Below are 22,610 nucleotides of genomic sequence, written 5' to 3'. Positions count from 1 at the left end.
TCTACCATCTTCTTACAAGCTCTATTGCCATTATTTTGGGTTTGGGCTTATCTCTTTTCTGGATGATTGATAGCTTAATTCACTTTTCCCTTTGATTTCTCTTCTATACAATTATCAGAATAATCTTATCCAAATATAAATCATAGAATATTACCCACTACTTAAGTCCCTTCATAGTCTACCTATAGCCTAAAGGTCATCTCTAGTCTCATCTGCTGGTGCCATTTCCTTCTTACCATTATGCTTCAGAAATAATAACCACTTGTAGTTGACCCCTTTCAGCCAGGTGTTTCAGGATTCTTGTACATTTGCCTATGCTCTTTACTCTGTCTAGGATGTGCATACATCTCCAACTTTGTTGACCTGATATTACCTCGTATCTAAAGCCTGCCCTGATACCTTGTCCCTTGTCAAATTATTAACCTTCTCCTCTGTGCTACCACTGTGATTAGTACAAGCTTCTATTATTACATTCAAGACAGTGCATTTTTATTTGTTTATGTCTATGTCTACCTCTTATCTGAAAAGGCAGGGATTGCCTTAAAAGAAGAGTTCATGCCCGCAGCAACTCTCATAATATAAATCTATAAGCTAGAGGTATTGAACAAATGTTAATTGAATGAATACATGGATGAAGAATACAAATTATAATTTAACGTATCACTAAATAAAGCATTTATAATTTTTAATTCCTTAGCTTTTACTTCTATTCTTAAGAATAATTTATAAATTAAAGGTTTTTTTGAAGTAAACTAAAACCATTGTTCTTTTATATTTAATATTGCTATATAAATGTTTGTGAATAAATATATTTAAATATTCACATAGACTTTTTCATTATAGAACTAGTTAGAGGCAAGCAAAATACACAGATTATTATTGACAACTGAGTGGACCTCAAAGTCACATGATTATTTAAACGTTGCACTTAACATACTGAAATTATTTGCATACGTGAAGATTAAATGATAATATATTTCCAACTTCTGGCATGATGTTTGGTGTATAACTGGTGTGCAAGCAATGTTAATACTGTGCCTTTCCTGACAGTTCCAAGTAAGCCACATATGGAGAGAGTATATTTGCAGAGGTCAGCTTATCTTTTAGAGAGTAAGAGAGTCCAATTTCCATTTTCCTATTGGCTCCTAAACTATGGGAGACATAACAGCAGCATTGTGTATGCACAATGACCATACTCTTGTAATTTACATTATCAAAAGGAGTGCACTGGATACAACAAAACAGTGTTCTAACTCATGTGACTATTCTTTTATCATTATTACATTTTTCTCCTTTATTGACTCATATTTCTTAGTTTTCTTCCCCTATCAATTTTCCCAAATATTGAATACATACACACATGTGTGTGTGCATGCGCACACACACACACACACACTCCACCAAATTTTTTTCTTAGGAAAATAGGATCAGCTTTTAAATAAAACTTCAAATTGGCTGAGACTTAAGTGATGAGAATTTGAATTTTATGTCTTTCAGAAAGACATAATTTATTTGTTTTCATTTATCTTTGGTATGTTGCTGTCCAAATCCCATCATCTAGGCTAGGTCAGATTTCCAAATCTCATTATAGAAGGCATGTTTTGTAGGATGTCTTACATTCTCCATTTAGTTGGACTTTGATCTCCTATCTTCAGATCAAAAGGTGATGGGAGTATTGCCTTAAAACACATTGTGAGCAACAGATTTGAGGCAGTGTGAGCTTGACCAAAAATCCTATTATATATTCCTGAATGTTAATAAACATTTAAATTAATTTTAAAATTAGGCTTCAGTCCGAGAGCAATGAATATTACATTGTTTCATTATGTTTCCCTCAGAAGCCTTTGTCTGTTAATTCTACGACAGGGCTATTTGAAAAATAAACTCATGGGTAAGGATTTTTAGCTGATTCACTGGTGTAAAGACTGATGACAGTATAATTTAATTTATTTCAAATCTCATCCTACATTTTTATTGACCTTCCAACTTATTCTGTAAAAGGACCCTAAACATAACTGTGGCTTTGGATCTGGTGATTTAGCATGTAAACAGCCTTTGCACATTAATTGGTATTTTATGTTTCCACTTTAATTTTCTTATTTTAAGCTAAAAAAAATACAAAAATTCAGAAGGTTATACATCTTTTCTGACCAAATTTGGAGATGTTGTACTGCCCCCCTCCGAAAGAAAAAGATACACAAATGTCGTGATCATACAATATCTTTTTAAATATGTGTAAAAATTCAGAAAACTTTCCCAGGCTTTGGTAGGTTCTTTCCTTAAATAGAAGCAAGATATTTCCCTTCCCACATAATTTCACAGCACACAAACTATAAACAAGAAAAAAAAATATGCCTAATGTAAATAGATATTGGTTGCCAATTTAATTCTTTATTTTATACTCTATTTTACAGTGTATGTGCTATTTGAATTTTTATATTTGTATGAGTCATTTCATCCTGTTTAGGGTGTCCATTTAATTGTCTAACATAGTTAGATATCTACATAGTTTCATATGCAAATGGGTGCAAATATTAGTTGTTGATGATTTATGAACCATAAAAATTGTCATAGACAACACGATTATTTCAAAAAGTGTAAATCAAGATATTTATGAAAAGATTAATCAAAATGTCTCTTGTTCGTCAAAGGAACAGAAGAAAACAGATTTTCTTCTATTTGAGGAATTGTTTTGAAAATGCCCCAAACTGGTGACTTGATTTCATTACTGAATTAAAAGAGAGAGAGAATATTCCATCTCCTTATTACTACAAGGGATATATCAAGCAGAAACGATAATATTATTATTTTGAGTGTTTTTTTCAAGTAAATTTGAGTCAAAGTTTTTCTCTGAAATAAACTTAATGTAGTATGAGATGTTGTGAAACCTACAATCAATATGGATGACAGTAGAGGGTACTGGCCAGAATATACTGCCTACTGATGCCCTTAGACAGTTTTTTTGTTTTCTTTCTTTTTCTTTTTTTTTTCCCCCTAGCCTGGAAAGTAACCATGGAAACTGAATAGTAGACCAAATAAGAAAACAATATTAAACCAATCAGTGGGAAAAACCACCTAAAGATTTCAAATACTCGGGACTTCCCTGGTGGTCCAGTGGGTAGGACTTTGCGCTCCCAATGCAGGGGGCCTGGGTTCGATCGCTGATTGGGGAACTAGATCCTGCATGCATGCTGCAACTAGGAGTTTACATGACATAACTGAGTCAGCATGCTACAACTAAGAAGTCTGTATGCTGTAAGGAAGATCCCATGTGCCACAACTAAGACCTGGTGCAGCCTAAATAAATAAATGTTAAAAAAAAAGATTTCAAATACTTCTATTAATATAAAATACTATCATTTTATAACTATTTCTAGACACCTTTGGGAGTACTATTGGGTTTCATTTTTTTTTAACTTATTATTTTTTAAATTAAAAAAAAATTAGAGAAGTTTTAGGTTGACTGCAAAATTGAGTGGAAAGCATAGAGAGTTCCCATTTACTCCATACCACACACAAACAGCCTCCCCCACTCCATGTACCACACTGATGAACCTACACTGACACATCATCATTTAAAGTCTAGAGTTTATATTAGATTTCACTGTTGGTGTTAAACATTCTATGGGTTTTGACAAGTGTGTACGAACATGTATCTATCACTGTAGTATCATACAGAATAGGTTCACTGCCTTAAAAGTCCTCTGTGCTTGGTCTATTCAGAGCACAACTCCTGGCAACTACTGAGCTTTTTACTATCTCCACAGTGTTGCCTTTTCCAGAAAGAGATATAGCTGGAATTATACAGTACATAGCCTTTTCAGATTGGCTTCCTTTATTGAGTAATACACATTTAAGTTTCCTCCATGTCTTTGTATGGCTTAATAGCACATTTTCTTTCAGGGCTGAATAGTATTCCATTGTCTGGATGTATCACAGTTTATTTATCCATTCACCTACTGAAGAACATCTTGGTTGCTGCAAGTTTTGATAATTATGAATAAAGCTACTATAAATACACATATGTAGTATTTGTGTGGATATAAGTTTTCATTTCATTTTGGTAGATAAATACTAAAGAGTGTGACTGAAGAATCATATATTTAAGAATATGTTTCATTTTGTAAGAAACTGACAACTGTCTTCCAAAGTGGTTGTACCACATTGCATTCCCATCAGCAATGAATGAGAGTTCTTGTTCCACATCCTCATAAGCATTTGGTTTTGTCATTGTTTTAGATTTTGGCCACTCTACTAGGTGTGTAGTGGTACACATCACTTTTAAATTGAGTTGTTAATTTACTTATTGTTGAGTTTTAAGAATTATTTGTGTTTTTTTTAATAATAGTCCTTTATCAGATGTGTCTTTTGCAAAATGTTTTTTACCGTTCTGTAGCTCATCTTCTCATTCTTTTTACATTGTCTTTTGCAGAGCATAAGTTTTTAATTTTAATGAAGTTCAGCTTATCTATTACTTCTTTCATGGGTTGTGCCTTTGATGCTATATCTAAAAAGTCATCACCATACTCAAAGTTATCTAGATTTTCTCCTACATTATCTTCTAGTAGTGATATAGTTTCACATTTTACATTTAGGTTGACAACCCATTTCGAGTTAATTTTTGTGAAGGGTGTAAGGTCTGTGCCTTGATTTTTATTTTTTTTATTTTTAATTTTTGCATGTAGGTTTCCAGTTGTTTCCACACCTTTTGTTGAAAAGACCATCTTTGCTCCATTGTACTGCCTGTGCTCCTTAGCACAGATCAGTGAATCTTTTTTCTGGGTTCTCTATTCTGTTTCATTGAGCTATTTGTTTATTCCTTCACCACTACCACACTGTGTTGATTACTGTAACTTTACATATGTCTTGAAGCCAAGTAATGTCAGTCTTCTCACTTTGTTCTTCTTCAGTACTGAGTTGGCTATTCTGTTTCGTTTTTTTTTTTTTTTTTTTGCCTCTCCATATAAACTTTTGAATCAGTTTATCAATATCCATAAAATAAGTTGCTGAGATTTTGATTGGGAAATCAATCAAAGTTGGGAAAAACTGATATCTTGACAATACTCAGTTTTCCTATTCATGAACATAGAATATCTCTTTACTTAGTTCTCCTCTGGCATCTTTTATCAGAGTTTTATAATTTTCATCATATAGGTATTATATATATTTTTTTAGATTTATACCAAAGTACTTCATTTTTGAAGGTGCTAGCATAAATGATAATGTATTTTTAATTTCAAATTCTGTTATTGCTAGTTGGGTTCTGTTTTAATCACATTAAAATATTCTTCCATGTTTGACTTATTTGAAGACAAACTAAATAAATGTTGCACTTCCCAGAATATGATAGAAATTTTTTTGAGTAATCCACATGATGTGAAAAAATAAAAACTTTATAAAATGTGGTATTTTATGTAGCTATATAATAGATATATTTTCTGTGTAATAATAATATTATAAATATAAGGCTTATTAAGACTTTAAGTACATTTTCTCATTAATTCTTACAACATTCCATTAAGGTAAAAACTCATTCTTATCATTTTACAGATGAGGAAGCTGAGACTTCAAAAGATTAAAACATTTCCCAAAGGTCTCCAATGAGCAAGCAACAAACCTGAAATAAACACTATGTCTGACTCAGAAGTCAACAAACCTACATTCAACACTATGTTCGACTCAAAAGCCCATGCTTTTAACACCTGAATATCATCACACCTTATTATTAAACATGGGAAATGCCCTGATGGCCAACAGTCATTTGGTATATTTTGCCAAAATATTTCCATTTTTTCTTTCAATAGAAGGTCTTATTATAATTTTTATAGATGTTCCAATCTTTCTTATGTTACTGTTAAAAGTTGACATGAAATGAAGATACCATGGGAGTTATTTAAATTCAGTAAAGATGCATGATATTTACAATGAGGAACAATATACACACAGCATTGAAATATAATTTCTTGCCAAAAAATATTTTGCAGGTTTTTGACTACTATGAGCACCTCCATCTCTTTATATATTTTCTTGCTATATCTCTTTTATCTACTGTCATTAAGGTGTGTTTTCTTTTTCCCTTTTCAGAGAGAACTCTTAACTCCAATCCCCACTTCATCCTTAACTTTTCATTTCAGAAGTAACATCCCTTGTCTAGTTCTGTATCATCTTGCTTAGACCACTGCCAACAATCAGCATATGTGACTTTATTCCAAACTAAACTGTCTTCTTATTGAGGGCAGAAGATGTATAACTGACCCTTAATAATGTGGGAGTTAGGGGCACCTACCCTCCATGCAGTAAAAAAATCCAAGTATAAGTTATAGTTGGTACCTTGTGTAGATAGTTCCTCCATATAAGCGGTTCCTCTGTATCTGCGTTTTCGTATCTGTGGATTCAACCAACCACAGATTGTGTAGTACCATAGTATTATTAATGAAAAAAGTCCTCGTATAAGTGGACCTGCACTCTTCAAGACCCGTGTTGTCCAAGAGTCAACCATGTATGTATGTATGTATGTGTGTGTGTGTGTGTGTGTGTGTGTATGTATATTCCTGACCTTCCCAAGGATTGTCTTCCTGTTGGGCTTTGTTGTGGTGCTGAGCTTCCTCCTGGGGAGCTAACTGGGGACAATGCTGGCACCAGTCTCGGTCACCTCTGTACCACTCATCAGTCATCTGGTTGGTGGTGGCCAGGTACAGACAAAAGCACAGGTTTTATATATATATATATATATATATATATATATATATACCTTTTGCCTATATATGTATATGTACTTTTATATATAAATAGAGAGAGAGAGTTAGCAGTTGTTGCAAACTAGACTGTTTAAAAACATTTACTCTCTTCTCCCACTTTTTTTGGCAGAATTCACTTTCCTACCTCTTAAATCTGGGCTTGCCAATTGACTTGATTTGGCCAATGAATTTTAGCAGACAAGAAGCAAGGAGATCTTTAAACATGTCTGTATGGTTGAATTTTTTATCCTATGCACTTCTGTCGTTGTCAAGAAAACACCATATCTGGTCTAGGGCACTGGTGTCAGAAGAATGAATGATGCATGAATTCAAACTCAGCCTAGATCAGCATACCCTCAGCCTACGCACAGACTTGTGAAAATAAATACTTGTCGTATAAGCTAATGAGTTTGAGAATGGTTAAGATTACCACTGTGTCCAAGAAATGATATAGTACCACATTCAGAAAACAATTTATTTATATAAACAGGTACCTCTTTGCACATAGTCAGATTGGCACTATTCCAAAATTCTGAATAGTTTTAATTCTGATAGGTTTAATCAAGATTTCTTTCGCAGTTGAGATAAGCAAAAATAACATTGGGATTTTATTTAATCAAACAAATAACTTTGTTCTCCTCTGCCATTAAAGATCAAGTTCTAAAATATAAATACCTCACATATCTCACATCTTACCTTCTGCTTATAACAGATAAGGAAAAACATTTTAGGCTCCAATGATTCTTTTACTTGCATTGATACTTCACTTTGATTTGAAATATCTTCACCAGTTAAGGTGGATATAATGAATAACCATGAATATAATATGCATAAAATTAAATTATTACTGGCATTGAGGGAAAAGACACATGACTTTGATTAGAAATTGTGATGATTATAGATTATCTGACAAAGGCCCTGTACAACCTACAAAAGTGTATCAGTCAATCAGCCAACTATATATACCTTGGATCTATGGAGAAATATGAAGTGTGAAGCAACGTAGTGCAGGGGAAAGTGACCCTCTCAGAAGCAATCGCTCATAGTTCCACTTTGGGCTCAGGTACTACCTATAGTGACTGTGAGAAAAATCGATCTTTATGGGACTCAATTTCCTCATCTTGGAGGAAATAAGTATAATTGAATCAATTACCTCAAAAGTCTCTCCCAGCTCCAATGTTCTGTGATTCCATTATTTAAATAAATACTAGTCCCTGTCCTAAGGGGAAAATTGGAAAAGCTGTCTACCTGGGAGTGGGTGGAATGATCTTTTGCTCCCATGGAGAAAATGAATATCTTTCAGTCTCACAGATTCATACGTGTCTTCTGCAGCAAAGCATGACCTGCTCTTTCCCATCTCTCCAGTCTTATCCAGGACTACATCATAGCTTTTTCTCTTTCCATTTCTGCTACACATCCAGGAATTCTAACAACTCCTCAAATGGAACTTGTCATCTATACATACTGGTCATGCTGTCCAGCTTCCAGACTCAGTAACTCCTACTCAGCTTCAGGTCTCAGTCCATGTTTACTTCCTCAGGAAAGGTTTCCTTGAGGCCCGCATTAGGTGCCTTGTTATAGTCTCCCAAAAGCACATTCTCTCTTTCATTTTTAGCACTCTTTGTATTTACAATTATTTGTTAACTGTCAGTCTTTGTCCCATTAGACTGAAAGCAGTGACTAAGTCTCTTATTTTTTGCTATGTACCCTATCCTCTTCATGACGCCTAGGCACATAGTTGAAACTCAATGAATATTTTTAAATAGACATGACTTTTAATATTCTACTGCCACTCATTCTCATTCTGGGGGTATAGAAACAAAAAGCTTAGTCCTCACAGCAGACTGTGATAAAGTCAAATTGAATATTTTAGGAGCAGTAGTTTTCTGAAGAAACTTGATGTATTGAATGTAAAAATAGAACAAACCCTTTAAGCTAATAAAGAGCAACAATGAAAATAATAATACTTATTCTAGTAAAGTTTCCATGGGTCATACTTAAAAGCTCTCTTTATTCTGAGGGCAGATTGAAATGTTATCATGAAAATCCCACACATAATACTACGTGTTACTTAGTAGTTTTTCCAAGAAAGAGAAACACTTTTAACAGATTATAAGATTTCTTAAAGAAAATGAAAATGATATGAAGAGAAGAAATATCTCAAGAGACACAATAATGAGAAAACCCAAGGGGGCTCACTGGTTCTGTGTTAGCAGACCACCACCAGATAGAGAGGTGTCACATCTGGAGGAAATTCTGAGAGAGGAGTTTATCTTGAGAACTCACACAAAGAATGTCCCGCTGATAGCATATCAGTTTACTATAAGGAATGAATATTGAGTGTAATATTCTTGGACTATATAATAAACATATCAATATTTAATTTACCAAATCTAATAAAAGAATGTTAGAACTCAAAGTAAATGCAGAGACTATTTTGTCCAAGCTCGTTGTTTTAAAGATAAACTTTCCTTTCAGCAAGTATTGAATCAGTGATGTACATGGCATACCTTAGAGGAAAATAGTTATTTACACAAATGAACTTAGATTCCAATCTAATCACACAAACACTGAACTATATCTCTGTAACACGCTAATATTATGTTTGTATATTACAAATAATTTAGTTCCTAAAAAACTAAAAAGTTTATTTTCAGTATAATTAAAAATTATTTTCATTATTTACAGAGTGCATTTTAAGAGTCTGTCAGATCATCATCTAAATATGTTCTTTAGATGACTTTGATCTCATTAAATTGAATTCACTTGAGTTAAAGAACAGGATATGGGGAAATAGGAAATATTTATAAATTAAAAAAAAATATAACTGTGCCTTACATAATTTTGTTTCACTAATTTGATTTTAAAGCACTGGAAAACTAAGAAATACAATACGTGGGAAGATGTGGGGGATTCATAAATTTCTAACAAAGTCTCTAAAGATCTTTATTTATCATTCATTCATTATTAGTTTTCTGCTTTAAAGTATAGTTTTAAAATTAAATATTTAAGAATCAATTGCTAATAACATAGTAATTCTTTAATACTGAAAGCCATTTTGGTTTAGCATTAATCTCAGTGAGTTTTTTTGCAGATTACAGTTTGATATATTTATTGGACCATCCATGTGAATTGTGGTAAGTACTATGGGGGTATAATGATGGATTGTGCAGAATCTTTGTTTCACTGTACTAACTAAAAGGACAAAAACCTACACACACCATTAGCTCTTTTGCCAGATACCATTGTATATGTCCACTATATAAATATCCTTATATGATTAATTCTTTTTTTAACTGACTCTAATTAGAAATATAACAAGGCTTAATCTTGGGATTCTATGGATGGTAATTTTGGAGAAATATCCTAATAAAGAGATGGAAAAAATCATATAAGTGGAGCAAAATTTTAAAATCTCATATAACTGGAGAAAAAAAAAGAATGTGTTCAGTTTAAATAAAACTCAGTCCCTCACAAGAACACGTCAGGTTTTCTTAGGCAGGTACCAGCAGGATTAAGAAATAAGTAATTGATTATAACAAATTTTTACTTTGTACCACCTTTCTTAAGACTAAAAATGTTTTAATGAAAAAGCAGAAAAATGAATGCAATTTTCAGCACTTCTTTTGCTCCTTGGGTATAAATTTACCTTGTTATAATCTCTATTATATCACTGACACTCTTGTTTGTAATACCTCAACCTACTAAAAAAAAAAAAAAAAAGAAAAACTTGAAATCTGCGAAGTATAACCACTTTAGCACTTCAAAAATAAATTCCAAGAATATACTATTCTCTTCTACTTAAAGTTATTTTAAATGAAACATTGTTCTTGCTCCCTTGTCAAAAACTATCAAAACATTTTCCTCATAATCTTTTTCTTATTTCTCTCAAAATAATAATACCATTAAAAATAAAACAGCTTATATTAGTATTCATTTGGAAACATTACTTGGTAATGTTAGCACTGAAATTTGTTTAAATCATGCAGGATATACCGTTTTTTTTTTTTTTTTTTTTGGTCTGGCTCTTTTCACTGAGTGTGATAATTTTGATTTATATCCATTTTTGCATACGTTAATAGCTTTTTCCTTTTTATTGATGAGTAGTACCCCATTTTGTTTATATACTCACCTATGGATAAATATTTAAATTTCTTCCAGTTTGGGGAGATTTTTAATTTATGCCGTAAATAATTTGGATAAGATATCTTTACTAATTTTTTAAGAAAAGTGTTTTAAAAAATAAACTATGTATGAAATGTCAATATATTTGAAAACTATTATCTATATCCTAGAAACATTTCTAACAAAATATAAATAATCAAAATTAATCCAGGAAAAGATATGAAGAGACTTATAGCCATAGAAAAAAATTAAATTTCCTAAATATTTACCTTTGAGTAAAAATGACGAAGTGGTTTTACAGCTAAGTTCTCTCTTACTCTCAAAGATAAAATCTACAATAAAACACAAGTTTAATTTACAGGAGATCCACTTTTACTGCTATCTCATGTAAAATCTATAGATGATAAGAAAAATATATCTTTAGATCAAATCTGGAAAGTTTTTTTAGCAGGTGTTCCATTTAGAACCAACAGACTGCTTAACAGAGAGCATGGTAATCATGAAAATTATTTTTAGTAGGCGAAGCTGCTAAAGCTATCTGCACATCAAAATTTGAAACTTCTCAAAATGAACCTTGCTTCAACTTTGAGCTCAGGTTTTATATTATGGAGGATGCAAAAACATGATTTTCACAGTAGGAAAACTAAACTTTTGAGGACATACTTTACCCTGTATTACATCATATTATATAGGTCAACTCATTTGTTCAGCTTTATTTAACAATCATTAATTACCTATGATGATATAGCAGGGGGTTGCTAATGGAAATATAAAGATGAATATGATGCATTTCATCTGGCTATGTAGTATATACGATACAGCGTTTATAAAACAGAGGAAGTGTTCTTTTGTAATGAGGGGAGTTAAGGAAGGCTTCACAGAAGAAGAAATACTTGAACATTGTCTCACAGCATGAGTGATGGGATGCTGAGTTAGAAATAGAATATGGATCCAGATAGAATTTATTGAGTGTAAGGAGAAGTGTGAAACAACTTGCTGGGTTCAGAGAATTATGGATCGTTTTATAAAATTGGATTGTAGGGAGAAAAAAGCTGGAAGATAAGATCTGTGGAGCTTCTGGACTTCATCTTTAGGCAATAAAAAGTTTGGAAACATTTTAAGCTGTAGTGTAATATGATCACCTCCCTGTTGCTGGGAGATCATCATTAGCAGTGTGGATGTTAGACTGAAAGAGACCAGATTGAAGGGAGGGAAAGAATAAGGGAATTATTCATTAAGAATCTCCTGGGTTGGTTTGTTTCAAATCTCACTTTGGTGGATATTTGTATATGGATAGTTGGATATATTTTTCTCTGTCACTATATTATGATCTTCCTAAGAGAGAAAATATCTGGCTGTTGTTTCTTTTCCTTTTTGCCACAACACGCGGCCATCAGGATCTTATCTTAGTTCCCCGACCAGGGATCCAACCCCACCCCCTGCAGTGGAGCATGGAGTCTTAACCACTGTCCCGCCGGGGGAAGTCCCTGGCTGTTTTTTCTATACTCAACAACTCATTCAGTAGCTGGCGCATAGCAGATCCTTAGGCAGTACATATATTTTTAAATTATTTGTTGAAATCTGAGCAGAAAACAAAACAATGTTTAATTGTGCTACTTTACAACGTACTTCCAGCTCTTGAACTGCAGTGCGGTGGAGAGCAGTTCACGAGTTGTAAATATCGACAGGACTCCCCTGCGGCTCTAAACTGTTCGTGAGCTTTACTGACTGCGTTCTTTGCTGAAGCATTGTCATTAATGATTAATACAGTTTCTAAGGTTTAAATCACTCCAGACTTTCTAACAGGTTAAGTTTCTTAGGGTGAAGAAAATAATAAAACCAAGAGGAATATAATTTACAGGGGAAAAGTAAGGAAAAAGAAAACAATCAAGACATAGATACTTGCAACAGAAGCTGACCATTGTTTAAACTTTGTAACTTTGTTTTATTTACTGGGGATAGATGTGGATTTTAAATGGAGGAAGAATATATTTAAATCATAATCAGGCGAACCTTTATATTTTTTTAAACTGACATTTATACAGATTTCCTGAACTATTCAAATTAATATAGTACCAAATTTAGTCTCAAGTTAAAAACACAGAATGCATGTGTCCTGTCTCCCTGACAACATCATGCATTCATTTCCCTGTGCCAGGATACAAAGGCATGGCAAGCCGATGTTTGAAAAAATAAAGTCTGTTTAAAAATTATTATTATGCAAGTAATAGAATTCTGTCTACTTAATAATCCATTGTTTAATTGATAAGATAGAGAATAATGACTTTTACAATAGAAAAAATAAATTCAAGCAGCATAACTTTCTGATGGTCTCTTTCACATTTTTATCTTTTAAAGCATAGAATTTAACTTAATAACATATACATATTTTCAGTCAGAATTTCAAAATTGCATTTCTAATATGTACATTGTGTGTATACCTGTATATCCACTGTCTCTATTTGACTTTAAAAAAGTTAATCGTGGGCTTCCCTGGTGGCGCAGTGGTTGAGAATCTGCCTGCCAATGCAGGGGACATGGGTTCGAGCCCTGGTTTGGGAAGATCCCACATGCCACGGAGCAACTAGGCCCGTGAGCCACAACTACTGAGCCTGCGCGTCTGGAGCCTGTGCTCCGCAACAAGAGAGGCCGCGATAGTGAGAGGCCCGCGCACCGCGATGAAGAGTGGACTTCGCTTGCCGCAGCTAGAGAAAGTCCTCGCACAGAAACGAAGACCCAGCACAGCCGAAAATAATAAATAAATTAATCTTAAAAAAAAAGTTAATCGTGTGTCAAAGATAATGATTTTTCAATGTTTGCATCTATCTCTTATAAATAGAACTAAAACAAAAGATTGTGTTACACACATGTAATTCATCATTAATCTGCAAAACTATCAATATTGGGATGGGCAGTAGCAATTTAACACTTTTGTGATCTGTAATTTACATAGGACTTGATAATTTGAACACTGATATCATGTATTTGATCTGAGAGATACACTGAGGAATTACAAAATAAAAATAAAAATAGTAACAATTGGTACCCTGGATTCTTTAAGGAATTAAGTCTTTACTTTGTATTTAAGTATTTAATAATCAGTAGATTTTTTGCCAGGCAATTCGCATAAAGTTTATAAAATCACATTGTCTATTCTGGGAAAGGCTAGGAGTCCAGAGTGCCTAAAGCACAGGCATTGTATAGTGGACTGAGGGAGAGATTAGGTATGCAAAATATACACATTTTAAAGGGGAAAAAAAAAAAACAATTTTATTTAAAGAAAAGTGAAATCAACATTTGTAGTTAATTTAAAGAGGCAAGTATTTTGTTGAAATACATTCTTTCTTATATGCTGGGAAACTTTTATTTTATAGATACAATTAAACTTTAATTTAAAAGTATTCTCTGGTTTTATTAAGATAACATATTTCCCAAGGTAGCAATTTATCATTACCTTTGTAGTTAACCTTGAAGCCAATAGATCCGACACTTTCATCTGTCTGAAGGTGCAGCCACATTTGGCTACTCATGCTTACTATCAAGTCTGGCACAAAGCTTCCAGTCAGCCTAAAAATAGATGGACAGAGAAGGGAGAAATGGATTATTAAAATACCCTCTGTATGCAAATTATGAGACAGATGTGTTTCTCAATACTTTCTTGGCTAGAAGCAAACAACTGTCAGATAAACTTATAAGACTGTGTTGTTATAACAGAACAAACAACATAATTTAGTGATCAAGGTTTATTATAAACAAGTACTATTCTATGTGTTTAACTAGGTTAGATCTTTCATATCCCTGAGGCAAGATACTAAATTTTATTTATTTTTAATTTATTTATTTTTTTAAATTTTATTGGAGTCTAGTTGATTTACAATGTTGTGTTAGTTTCTGCTGTACAGCAAAGTGAAGCAGTTATACATATACACATATCCAGTCTTTTTTAGATTCTTTTCCCATATAGGTCATTAGAGTACTGAGTAGAGTTCCCTGTGCTATACAGCAGGTCCTTGTTAGTAATCTTTGTTATATATAGTAGTGTGTGTATGTCAATCCCAATCTCCCAATTTAACCCTCCCCCGGCCCCACCCCCCCATAACCATAAACTGTTTTCTACATCTGTGACTCTATTTCTGTTTTGTAAATAAGTTCATTTGTACCATTTCTTTTAGATTCCACATCTAAACAATATCATACGATATTTGTCTTTCTCTGTCTGACTTACTTCATTCAGTATGACAATCTCTAGGTCCATCCATGTTGCTGCAGATGACATTATCTCATTCTTTTTTTTATAGCTGAGTAGTAATCTATTGCATATGTGTACCACATCTTCTTATTCACTCCTGTGTGAATGGACATTTAGGTTGCTTCCATGTCCTGGCTACTGTAAATATTACTGCAACAAACACTGGGGGGTGTGTATCTTTTTGAATTATGGTTTTCTCCAGATATATGCCCAGGAGTGAGACTGCTGGATCATATGGTAGTTCTAGTTTTAGTTTTTTAAGGAACCTCCATATTGTTCTCCATAATGATTGTACTAATTTACATTCCCACCAACGGTGCAAGAGGGTTCCCTTTTCTCTACACTGTCTCCTGCATTTATTGTTTGTTGATTTTTTGATGATGACCATTCTGACCGGTGTAAGGTGGTACCTCATGGTACTTTTGATTTGCATTTCTCTAATAATTAGTGATGTTGAGCATCTCTTCATGTGCCTATTGGTACAGGGACATTTTGCCTGCAGTAGCTTCACGCATTTAGGAGAAGGGACGGCAGGCTTAGGAACTGGAGCCTCTTTCTGCTCTAGAAAGTTCTGCACCTATTTCATATTCCTTGTCATTTCTAGATGTCTGTCTGCTTATCTTTTTATTCTTTGATACTTCCTACGTTTACTTGTTTTTTTTTTTTTTCATTTCCACAATTTCCAAAAATGTATTTGCCCTCTTATTTTTTTTTAAAATCTTTATTGGAGTATAAGTGCTTTACAATGGTGTGTTAGTTTCTGCTTTATAACAAGGTGAATCAGCTATACATACACATATATCCCCATATCTCCTCCCTCTTGCGTCTCCCTCCCACCCTCCCTATCCCACCCCTCTAAGTGGTCACAAAGCACTGAGCTGATCTCCCTGTGCTATGTGGCTGCTTCCCACTTGCTATGTATTTTACTTTTGGTAGTGTATTTATGTCAATGCCACTCTCTCACTTTGTCCCAGCTTACCTTTCCCTCTCCCTGTGTCCTCAAGTCCATTCTCTACGTCTGCATCTTTATTCCTGTCCTGCCCCTAGGTTCTTCAGAACATTTTTTTTTTTAAGATTCTATATATATGTGTTAGCATACTGTATTTGTTTTTCTCTTTCTAACTTCACTCTGTATGACAGCATCTAGGTCCATCCACCTCACTACAAATAATTCAATTTCATTTCTTTTTAATGGCTGAATAATATTCCATTGTATATATGTGCCACATCTTCTTTATCCATTCATCTGTCGATGGACACTTAGGTTGTTTCCATGTCCTGGCTATTGTAAATAGAGATGCAATGAATATTGTGGTATATGACTCTTTTTGAATTATGGTTTTCTCAGGGTATATGCCCAGTAGTGGGATTGCTGGGTCGTATGGTAGCTCTATTTTTAGTTTTTTAAGGAACCTCCATACTGTTCTCCATAGTGGCTGTATCAATTTACATTCCCACCAACAGTGCCAAGATACTAAATTTTAGATCACTGAAAATCTTATACTTCTTTTTGAACTGAAAAGAAAAAAAGAATCTATAAAAATCTTTAACTGGTTTTTTTTAACACCAGGAATGTACTTCATTTTGACATTCAAGTTTCACAGAACTTTGTTCTAAAGAAACATTGTGAAAAATATTTAAGTACTGTGCAAAACAATAAAATGGCAAGGAGTATAATATAAACCTTCGCAATACTGATGTCAGGCTAGTCATGTCATGTATGTTGTACTGGGAATAATTTTATTTTAAAGAATATTCTGCTAATGCATCACTGAATCTATGCATTAGTAATCTCATTCAGTAATGCTCAATTTTATAACCCTAACAGGGGAAATTACTTAATGTTTCCTCTGTCATTAATAATGTTTTAGTCACATATTTGAACCGAAGCCAAGGGTCATATAAAGCCAGAAAGCAAATGAGTAAATAAGACCTTGAGGGGAAAAGTCTGTGAAGAATACAAAGAGAAAAAAAAAAATGGATTCACTGCTGAGTAAAATATCCATAATGACTAGGACTTCTAAATTACATACTAAAAAAATAGGTTTTTAAAAGAAGAAATTCTTAAGTGTTTACCCACTTTATTGCTAAAACCATGAAGATTTCTGAAAAATTGCATGAGGAGAGAAGGTATAAAGTTTCCCTTCCTAATAAAAAGGGCACCCTAAGAGAGCAGTGTCCTGGATGGAGGCTATACTATAATAGACCAGCAGAGGGCAACATGGAGGACTGTATCCTTGAAGCCACCATGGCAGCAGAATGTCCTGCTCACTGGTCAGCCACCAAAACTACAGAACATGATCAGCAGACTGCATTAGCAATACAGCTATGCCAGCAGTGTCCAGTGTTACAGAATTTATGGGAATCCATCACAAATGAACCTAGTTAAATATTATGATTTAATTATGTGATTGTGCATAATATTAAGGAATAGTGTGAGATATAAAGATACTATAAGATATAGAATTTTAGACTATATTCACTTTCTTCCTGCCAAAGCAAATTTAAAATTATTATAATGTAAAAGATATGAACACATACATTCTCCTTTGTAACATATGTGTATATCTATATGTATTCATATACATACACATACACATTATCGTTTGAAAACTTTGTGGCATGTGAACTTTCAATTTTCAAATTGATGAGTTCAAAAGAACTAGTCTTTTGAGCTATGGTAAAGAGACAGGTTTATGGGCAAGAGTGAGGACTCAAGCTCAGAGACATGAAAGAAAGTAAAGTAAATCCATTATGAAATGGGCATGAGAGCTTAAAACTATAGGATGTGCATCAGCTATACCATATCAAATATGCCAACAATCTATCTCATAGTGAATATTAAAAGACACCTTTTTATTGAATTAAATTATTCCTCTTTATTATATCCTCCTATATCCATCTCAGTCCTGAACTCTTTTACCAGCCCAAAACCTCTAGCACATATAAGTTTGTCAGTATTTCATAAAGAACAGCTAACATATATAGACTAATCGTTCCACTGCCAATTTGTTCTCTTGGCCATGATTCTACCTAGTTCCCACCCCATTGGTGGTGTAAGGGTAAATATAAATCTAAAAAAAAAGGGATTAAATTAAACCTTTCCCCAATATCAGAAGGTAAAGAAAAATTCCCCTTTCTCTCTAGCATTTCTCTTATGAAACTTGAAATTATAAATAATGTTTGTTACAGATGTATGTAAATCTTTTAAGCTAAATAAGCCTCTTGTCAATTTTTGCACTACATGAATGACTTTCTTGGAGGCCTTAGTGTTACCTCTTTGAAATGTGAACATCAAGGAAAATGTCACCCTGTCTCCCTGTTTCTGTGGGAGTTTAAGCCTAGGCATATAGCTCCATGATGTTAATTTCCTGCTTTGCATAAAGATAGGAGAAGTTCTATTTTCCCTTTTGATAAGGTCAATTAACATGTATGTAAATGGATTGTATCTACCTGATATATAAAGGGTAAGATTTAGTTCTCTTTGCAATCTCTTTAGCAGATTGCCTATGATGTCCATCACAGTCTAGTTTAATGCTTATTCAATATTAAAACTGTTTCATTCTTTCTACATTTTGTGGAGAGGCTTGACTGCGTTGGCAGGAGATTTTATTGTTAATTATATTTCTCCAACAATTTGGTGATGAGGATGGGATGCAAATGGCAGTTCCAAAATTAAGTGGACCAGATGAAGTTCTTACAGCCACATAACAGTAGTTTAAGAGACCCTAAATTATAAAAAGTCTCCCACCTAGTGCTCTGCTCTTTTGGAATACTAGCTAGATGAACCACCCTCTGCAAATTTAAGATTTTTCTATTGAGTAAGCATGGGTAAATTGGGCTCTAAAATCCCTTCAGGATCATGATTAGCTTTGATGATGGAAGAATATGGGAAGCCAGGAATGTTGCCTGCAGTTCTTAAACAACTACTAATCTCTGTCACATTTGGAATACTTATGAGAATACAGTCTTTCAAGATTTATGAGGGATTTAGGAGGTCCACATTATAAGCAAATTAATTGCTGGTATTTACTGGATAGACATCATTCTAAGAGTAAAGTTTAAAATGAGTTGGAAAGCCAGAAGGAAAGACTGAGAAAAATGGAAAAGGAAATTTGAGAATTAAAGGTACTTTCTCATTCACAGAGCCCTCTTCTTCCTTTCTTTGCTGTTTCTGCTCCCTCTGCTCCCCCTACATCTCTTTCTTCTTCTTGCTTCAAACAAACTCCTGGGAAGAGGGAAATGATGATCTTTCCGATCATCACTTCCCTTTGTCAGTAAATTTCCCTACAAAGAAGGCTGATGGCATGACTTTTTTAGCTGGTACTGAATTACCTGCCCTGTTTGAGAACACAGGCTTGTAATCCTCATATCCTAGCTCTGAGTCTACTCTATGTCCTAGCATAGAGTCTACCTCCAGGAGTCTCTTATCATCCATACACTATGGATCTAGGAAAGCAGAAATTATGAGTCTCTTATCATCCATACACTACGGATCTAGGAAAGCAGAAACTATAAGGAGATATATTTAGGGAAGAGTTGAGAACTTGAATAAAAGATTCTGTCCCTATATGAAAGTGGCAGGATGTAGAGTAGTTTCACTAGTCACTTGGAAAAAAAAAGAAAAAGAAAAAAAAGTATTAGGTTGATAAATATACCAGCATAAGAAAGAAGCCAAATAGTCATATAATTCTACTTTTTTTTTTTTTTTTTTTGTCACAATATGTGGATAACCAGCTCTTCTTATCTGATCATCAGTGAAGCTAATGCCATTGAGAAGCTACCCAGCCTATTCATGTGAAAGCTTCTCTTCCTCTTTTCCAGAAGTTTGCAGAAGTACTACACAGTGTGTTTTTACTTTACAGACCCATGCTTGGGGATGTGCGCAAGCTACTGTGGGGAATTCTGCAACCAGCAGACTTTGCTCCTTTGACGGAGCAAGCACACTGGGGACCAGAAGATGACCCACTCCGTCAAGGAGTAGCAGCTATCCACCACCCTCCACAACTGTGGAAGAACCAAGGGCTTGGGTGACCCATCAAAAGAGACTGCTCGCAGTCTTTCCTCTAAAGATGAGCTGGGAGAAATTGCAGTGTTGTATGCACAAAACAGATGAGTCCCCATTATTTTCCATCTAAAATTTCTATCTGTTGAAATTTTCTCAAAATTTACTGGCCTGGATCCAAGGGCAGATAAAAATTGTCCCCTGGTCCTATCCTTTGCCTTTGCTCTCTTGCTGGTTATCCAAACTCAAATTAGGAGAAAGGTAAACGGTTGGCAAGGACAGATTACTACTCAAATCTTAGCAGCAACTACTCAGTTGGGGAACAATCTAGAAAAAATATGAAGAAGAAAAGAAGTTATAAACTGCTACGTTAACTGTTCAGTTAATACTGTTTACTAAAGAAAATAAACTTTACTCTGGCCAATCTGTGAAGGCAGCAAAGAAGAGAAAACCATATGTTATTATTCCAAGAAACTGGGACAGTGGAAAAGAGATTGAAGAAAAGAGACTCCAGAAGATGCAGAAATTGCAGAAACAAGGGAATGAAGAAAGCCCAGAAAGCTAGAGAATAATTGTCAGATGGTTTACAATTGACAGATTGAGGGAATCTCAGCAGTAGGAACTGATGAAATTTATGTCTGAATAAATTTCCCTCAGGCTAACATATCCTTGATTTTTTTGGATACAGAAATATCTGTAGATACAGGTGCTACTTATTCTGAAAATGTCCCAGAAATCCCTCACTTTCCATCTGGTGATAGACCAATTCAGGTTGCTGGTATTTTAAATCAGCTTTATATGTGTTCTTTTCTTCTGTGGTTCCCACATTAATAGATCTCCTGACTGAGGAACATGTTTTCTTACTTTCTCCTGATTCTCCTGTAAACCTATTGGGGAGAGATCTCCTGTGCAAATTAAAACTACCATATTGTATACTCCATATGGAGTGTCTGTTTAATGTCCTTGGAAAAAACTGTCTTATTTGGTTATGGTGTGCCTTCTGAAAGAAAAGGAATGTAGCAGCAAGTGGCAGTGTCACACTGTGCTGGAAAAGTACCCTGAGCAGAAATAAAGCAATGCATCACTTTGGGCCTTGGGATAATAATACCAGTTTAAACAGCATAGGCCATTACCATGTGTCAAACAGTAGCCTTTGTTGAGAGCTCAACTAGAAGAAATAAAACCAGTTATAAAAAGAATTAGAAAAACTAATAAAAAAAAAATTAAAATTAAAATTATAATTATCCTAAAAAGGATAATTATAAAAGGACATTCACCCTGTAATATTAATACTGCCAAACTTCCAGCAAAGAAGGAAGGTAAATTTGATAAATATGGCTGACCTTAATATAACATCTTAAAGAAGTAAATAAATCCATTGTTCTATTAATACCTACAGTTCCTAACACTATATTATAACTTTGGTACCACCCTCTACAAAGTTTTTCTCCAATTTATCTATGCTCTGCTTTTTTTCCCCATTCCTCTAATCTAAACAGGTCTATATTCTTGTTTGTTTTTACTTATGAAGGAAGTCCAGTGTTTATGGCAAAGGATTCCTCAAGAGTTTCAATACTCTCCTACTATTTCTTTAGCCATTTGCAGAAAACGTATGGGAAACTTCCACCAGAGGGATCTATAAGCATTCAATATATAGATGGTTGGCTGGTAGCATCAAAAACTAAAGAGTAATGCAAAACTGATACTTTGGCTTTGTTACAATTTCCCCCTTCACAAGGACATAAGACCTCATTGGGTAAACTGCAATATTGCCAAACTGAGGGATATTTAGGGCATATATTAGTGGTGAGGGCCCACAAGTGTTACAACACAGGGTCAGCCCATTTTGCAGATAAAATGCCATATTACAAAAAACAACTTAGATCATTTTGGGGACTGATAGGATATTGTGAATAGTGGATTCTAGCTTCTGCAGGGAAGGAAAACCTTTAATGGAGCAACTGTGTGAAAATTGTTCAGAACCTCTGATTTACTCTGTAGAATCTAAAGAGGCTTTTGAATTAAAATTGGCTATTGTCTCAGCTTTGGGGGTCTGTAATTTTGAAAAGCCCTTCTTCTTGTTTTGTCATTAAAGTAAAAGTGATACCTCTGGAATTTAACTCAAAAGTTGGGATGAGACCATACATTAATAGTGTGTTTCTCAGTTCTTCTGGAGGCCGTGGCACTGTGGATACTGGGCTGTAGTGACAGCAGCAGACACATCTTTAAAAAGGCTTGGGGCTTCCCTGGTGGCACAGTAGTTGAGAATCTGCCTGCTAATGCAGGGGACACGGGTTCGAGCCCTGGTCTGGGAAGATCCCACATGCCGCGGAGCAACTAGGTCCGTGAGCCACAGCTACTGAGCCTGCGCGTCTGGAGCCTGTGCTCCGCAACAAGAGAGGCCGCGATAGTGAGAGGCCCACGCACCGCGATGAAGAGTGGCCCCCACTTGCCGCAACTATAGAAAGCCCTCGCGCAGAAACGAAGACCCAAC

General features: G+C 34.4%; 1 protein-coding gene across 1 annotated transcript in view; it reads right to left on the bottom strand.

Moving 5' to 3' along the window:
* The window catches only part of CSMD3 (CUB and Sushi multiple domains 3), a 1,171,706-nt gene that overhangs the window by 530,047 nt on the left and 619,049 nt on the right, over positions 1 to 22,610 (bottom strand). The window contains 1 exon segment of the mRNA XM_059902305.1: positions 14,317 to 14,429. Within this exon segment, the coding sequence (XP_059758288.1) occupies positions 14,317 to 14,429 (113 nt within the window).

The sequence above is a fragment of the Balaenoptera ricei genome, chromosome 17, assembly GCF_028023285.1.
Source record: "Balaenoptera ricei isolate mBalRic1 chromosome 17, mBalRic1.hap2, whole genome shotgun sequence".
NCBI classification, from domain to species: domain Eukaryota; kingdom Metazoa; phylum Chordata; class Mammalia; order Artiodactyla; family Balaenopteridae; genus Balaenoptera; species Balaenoptera ricei.
This window is presented reverse-complemented; position numbering and strand designations above follow the sequence as displayed.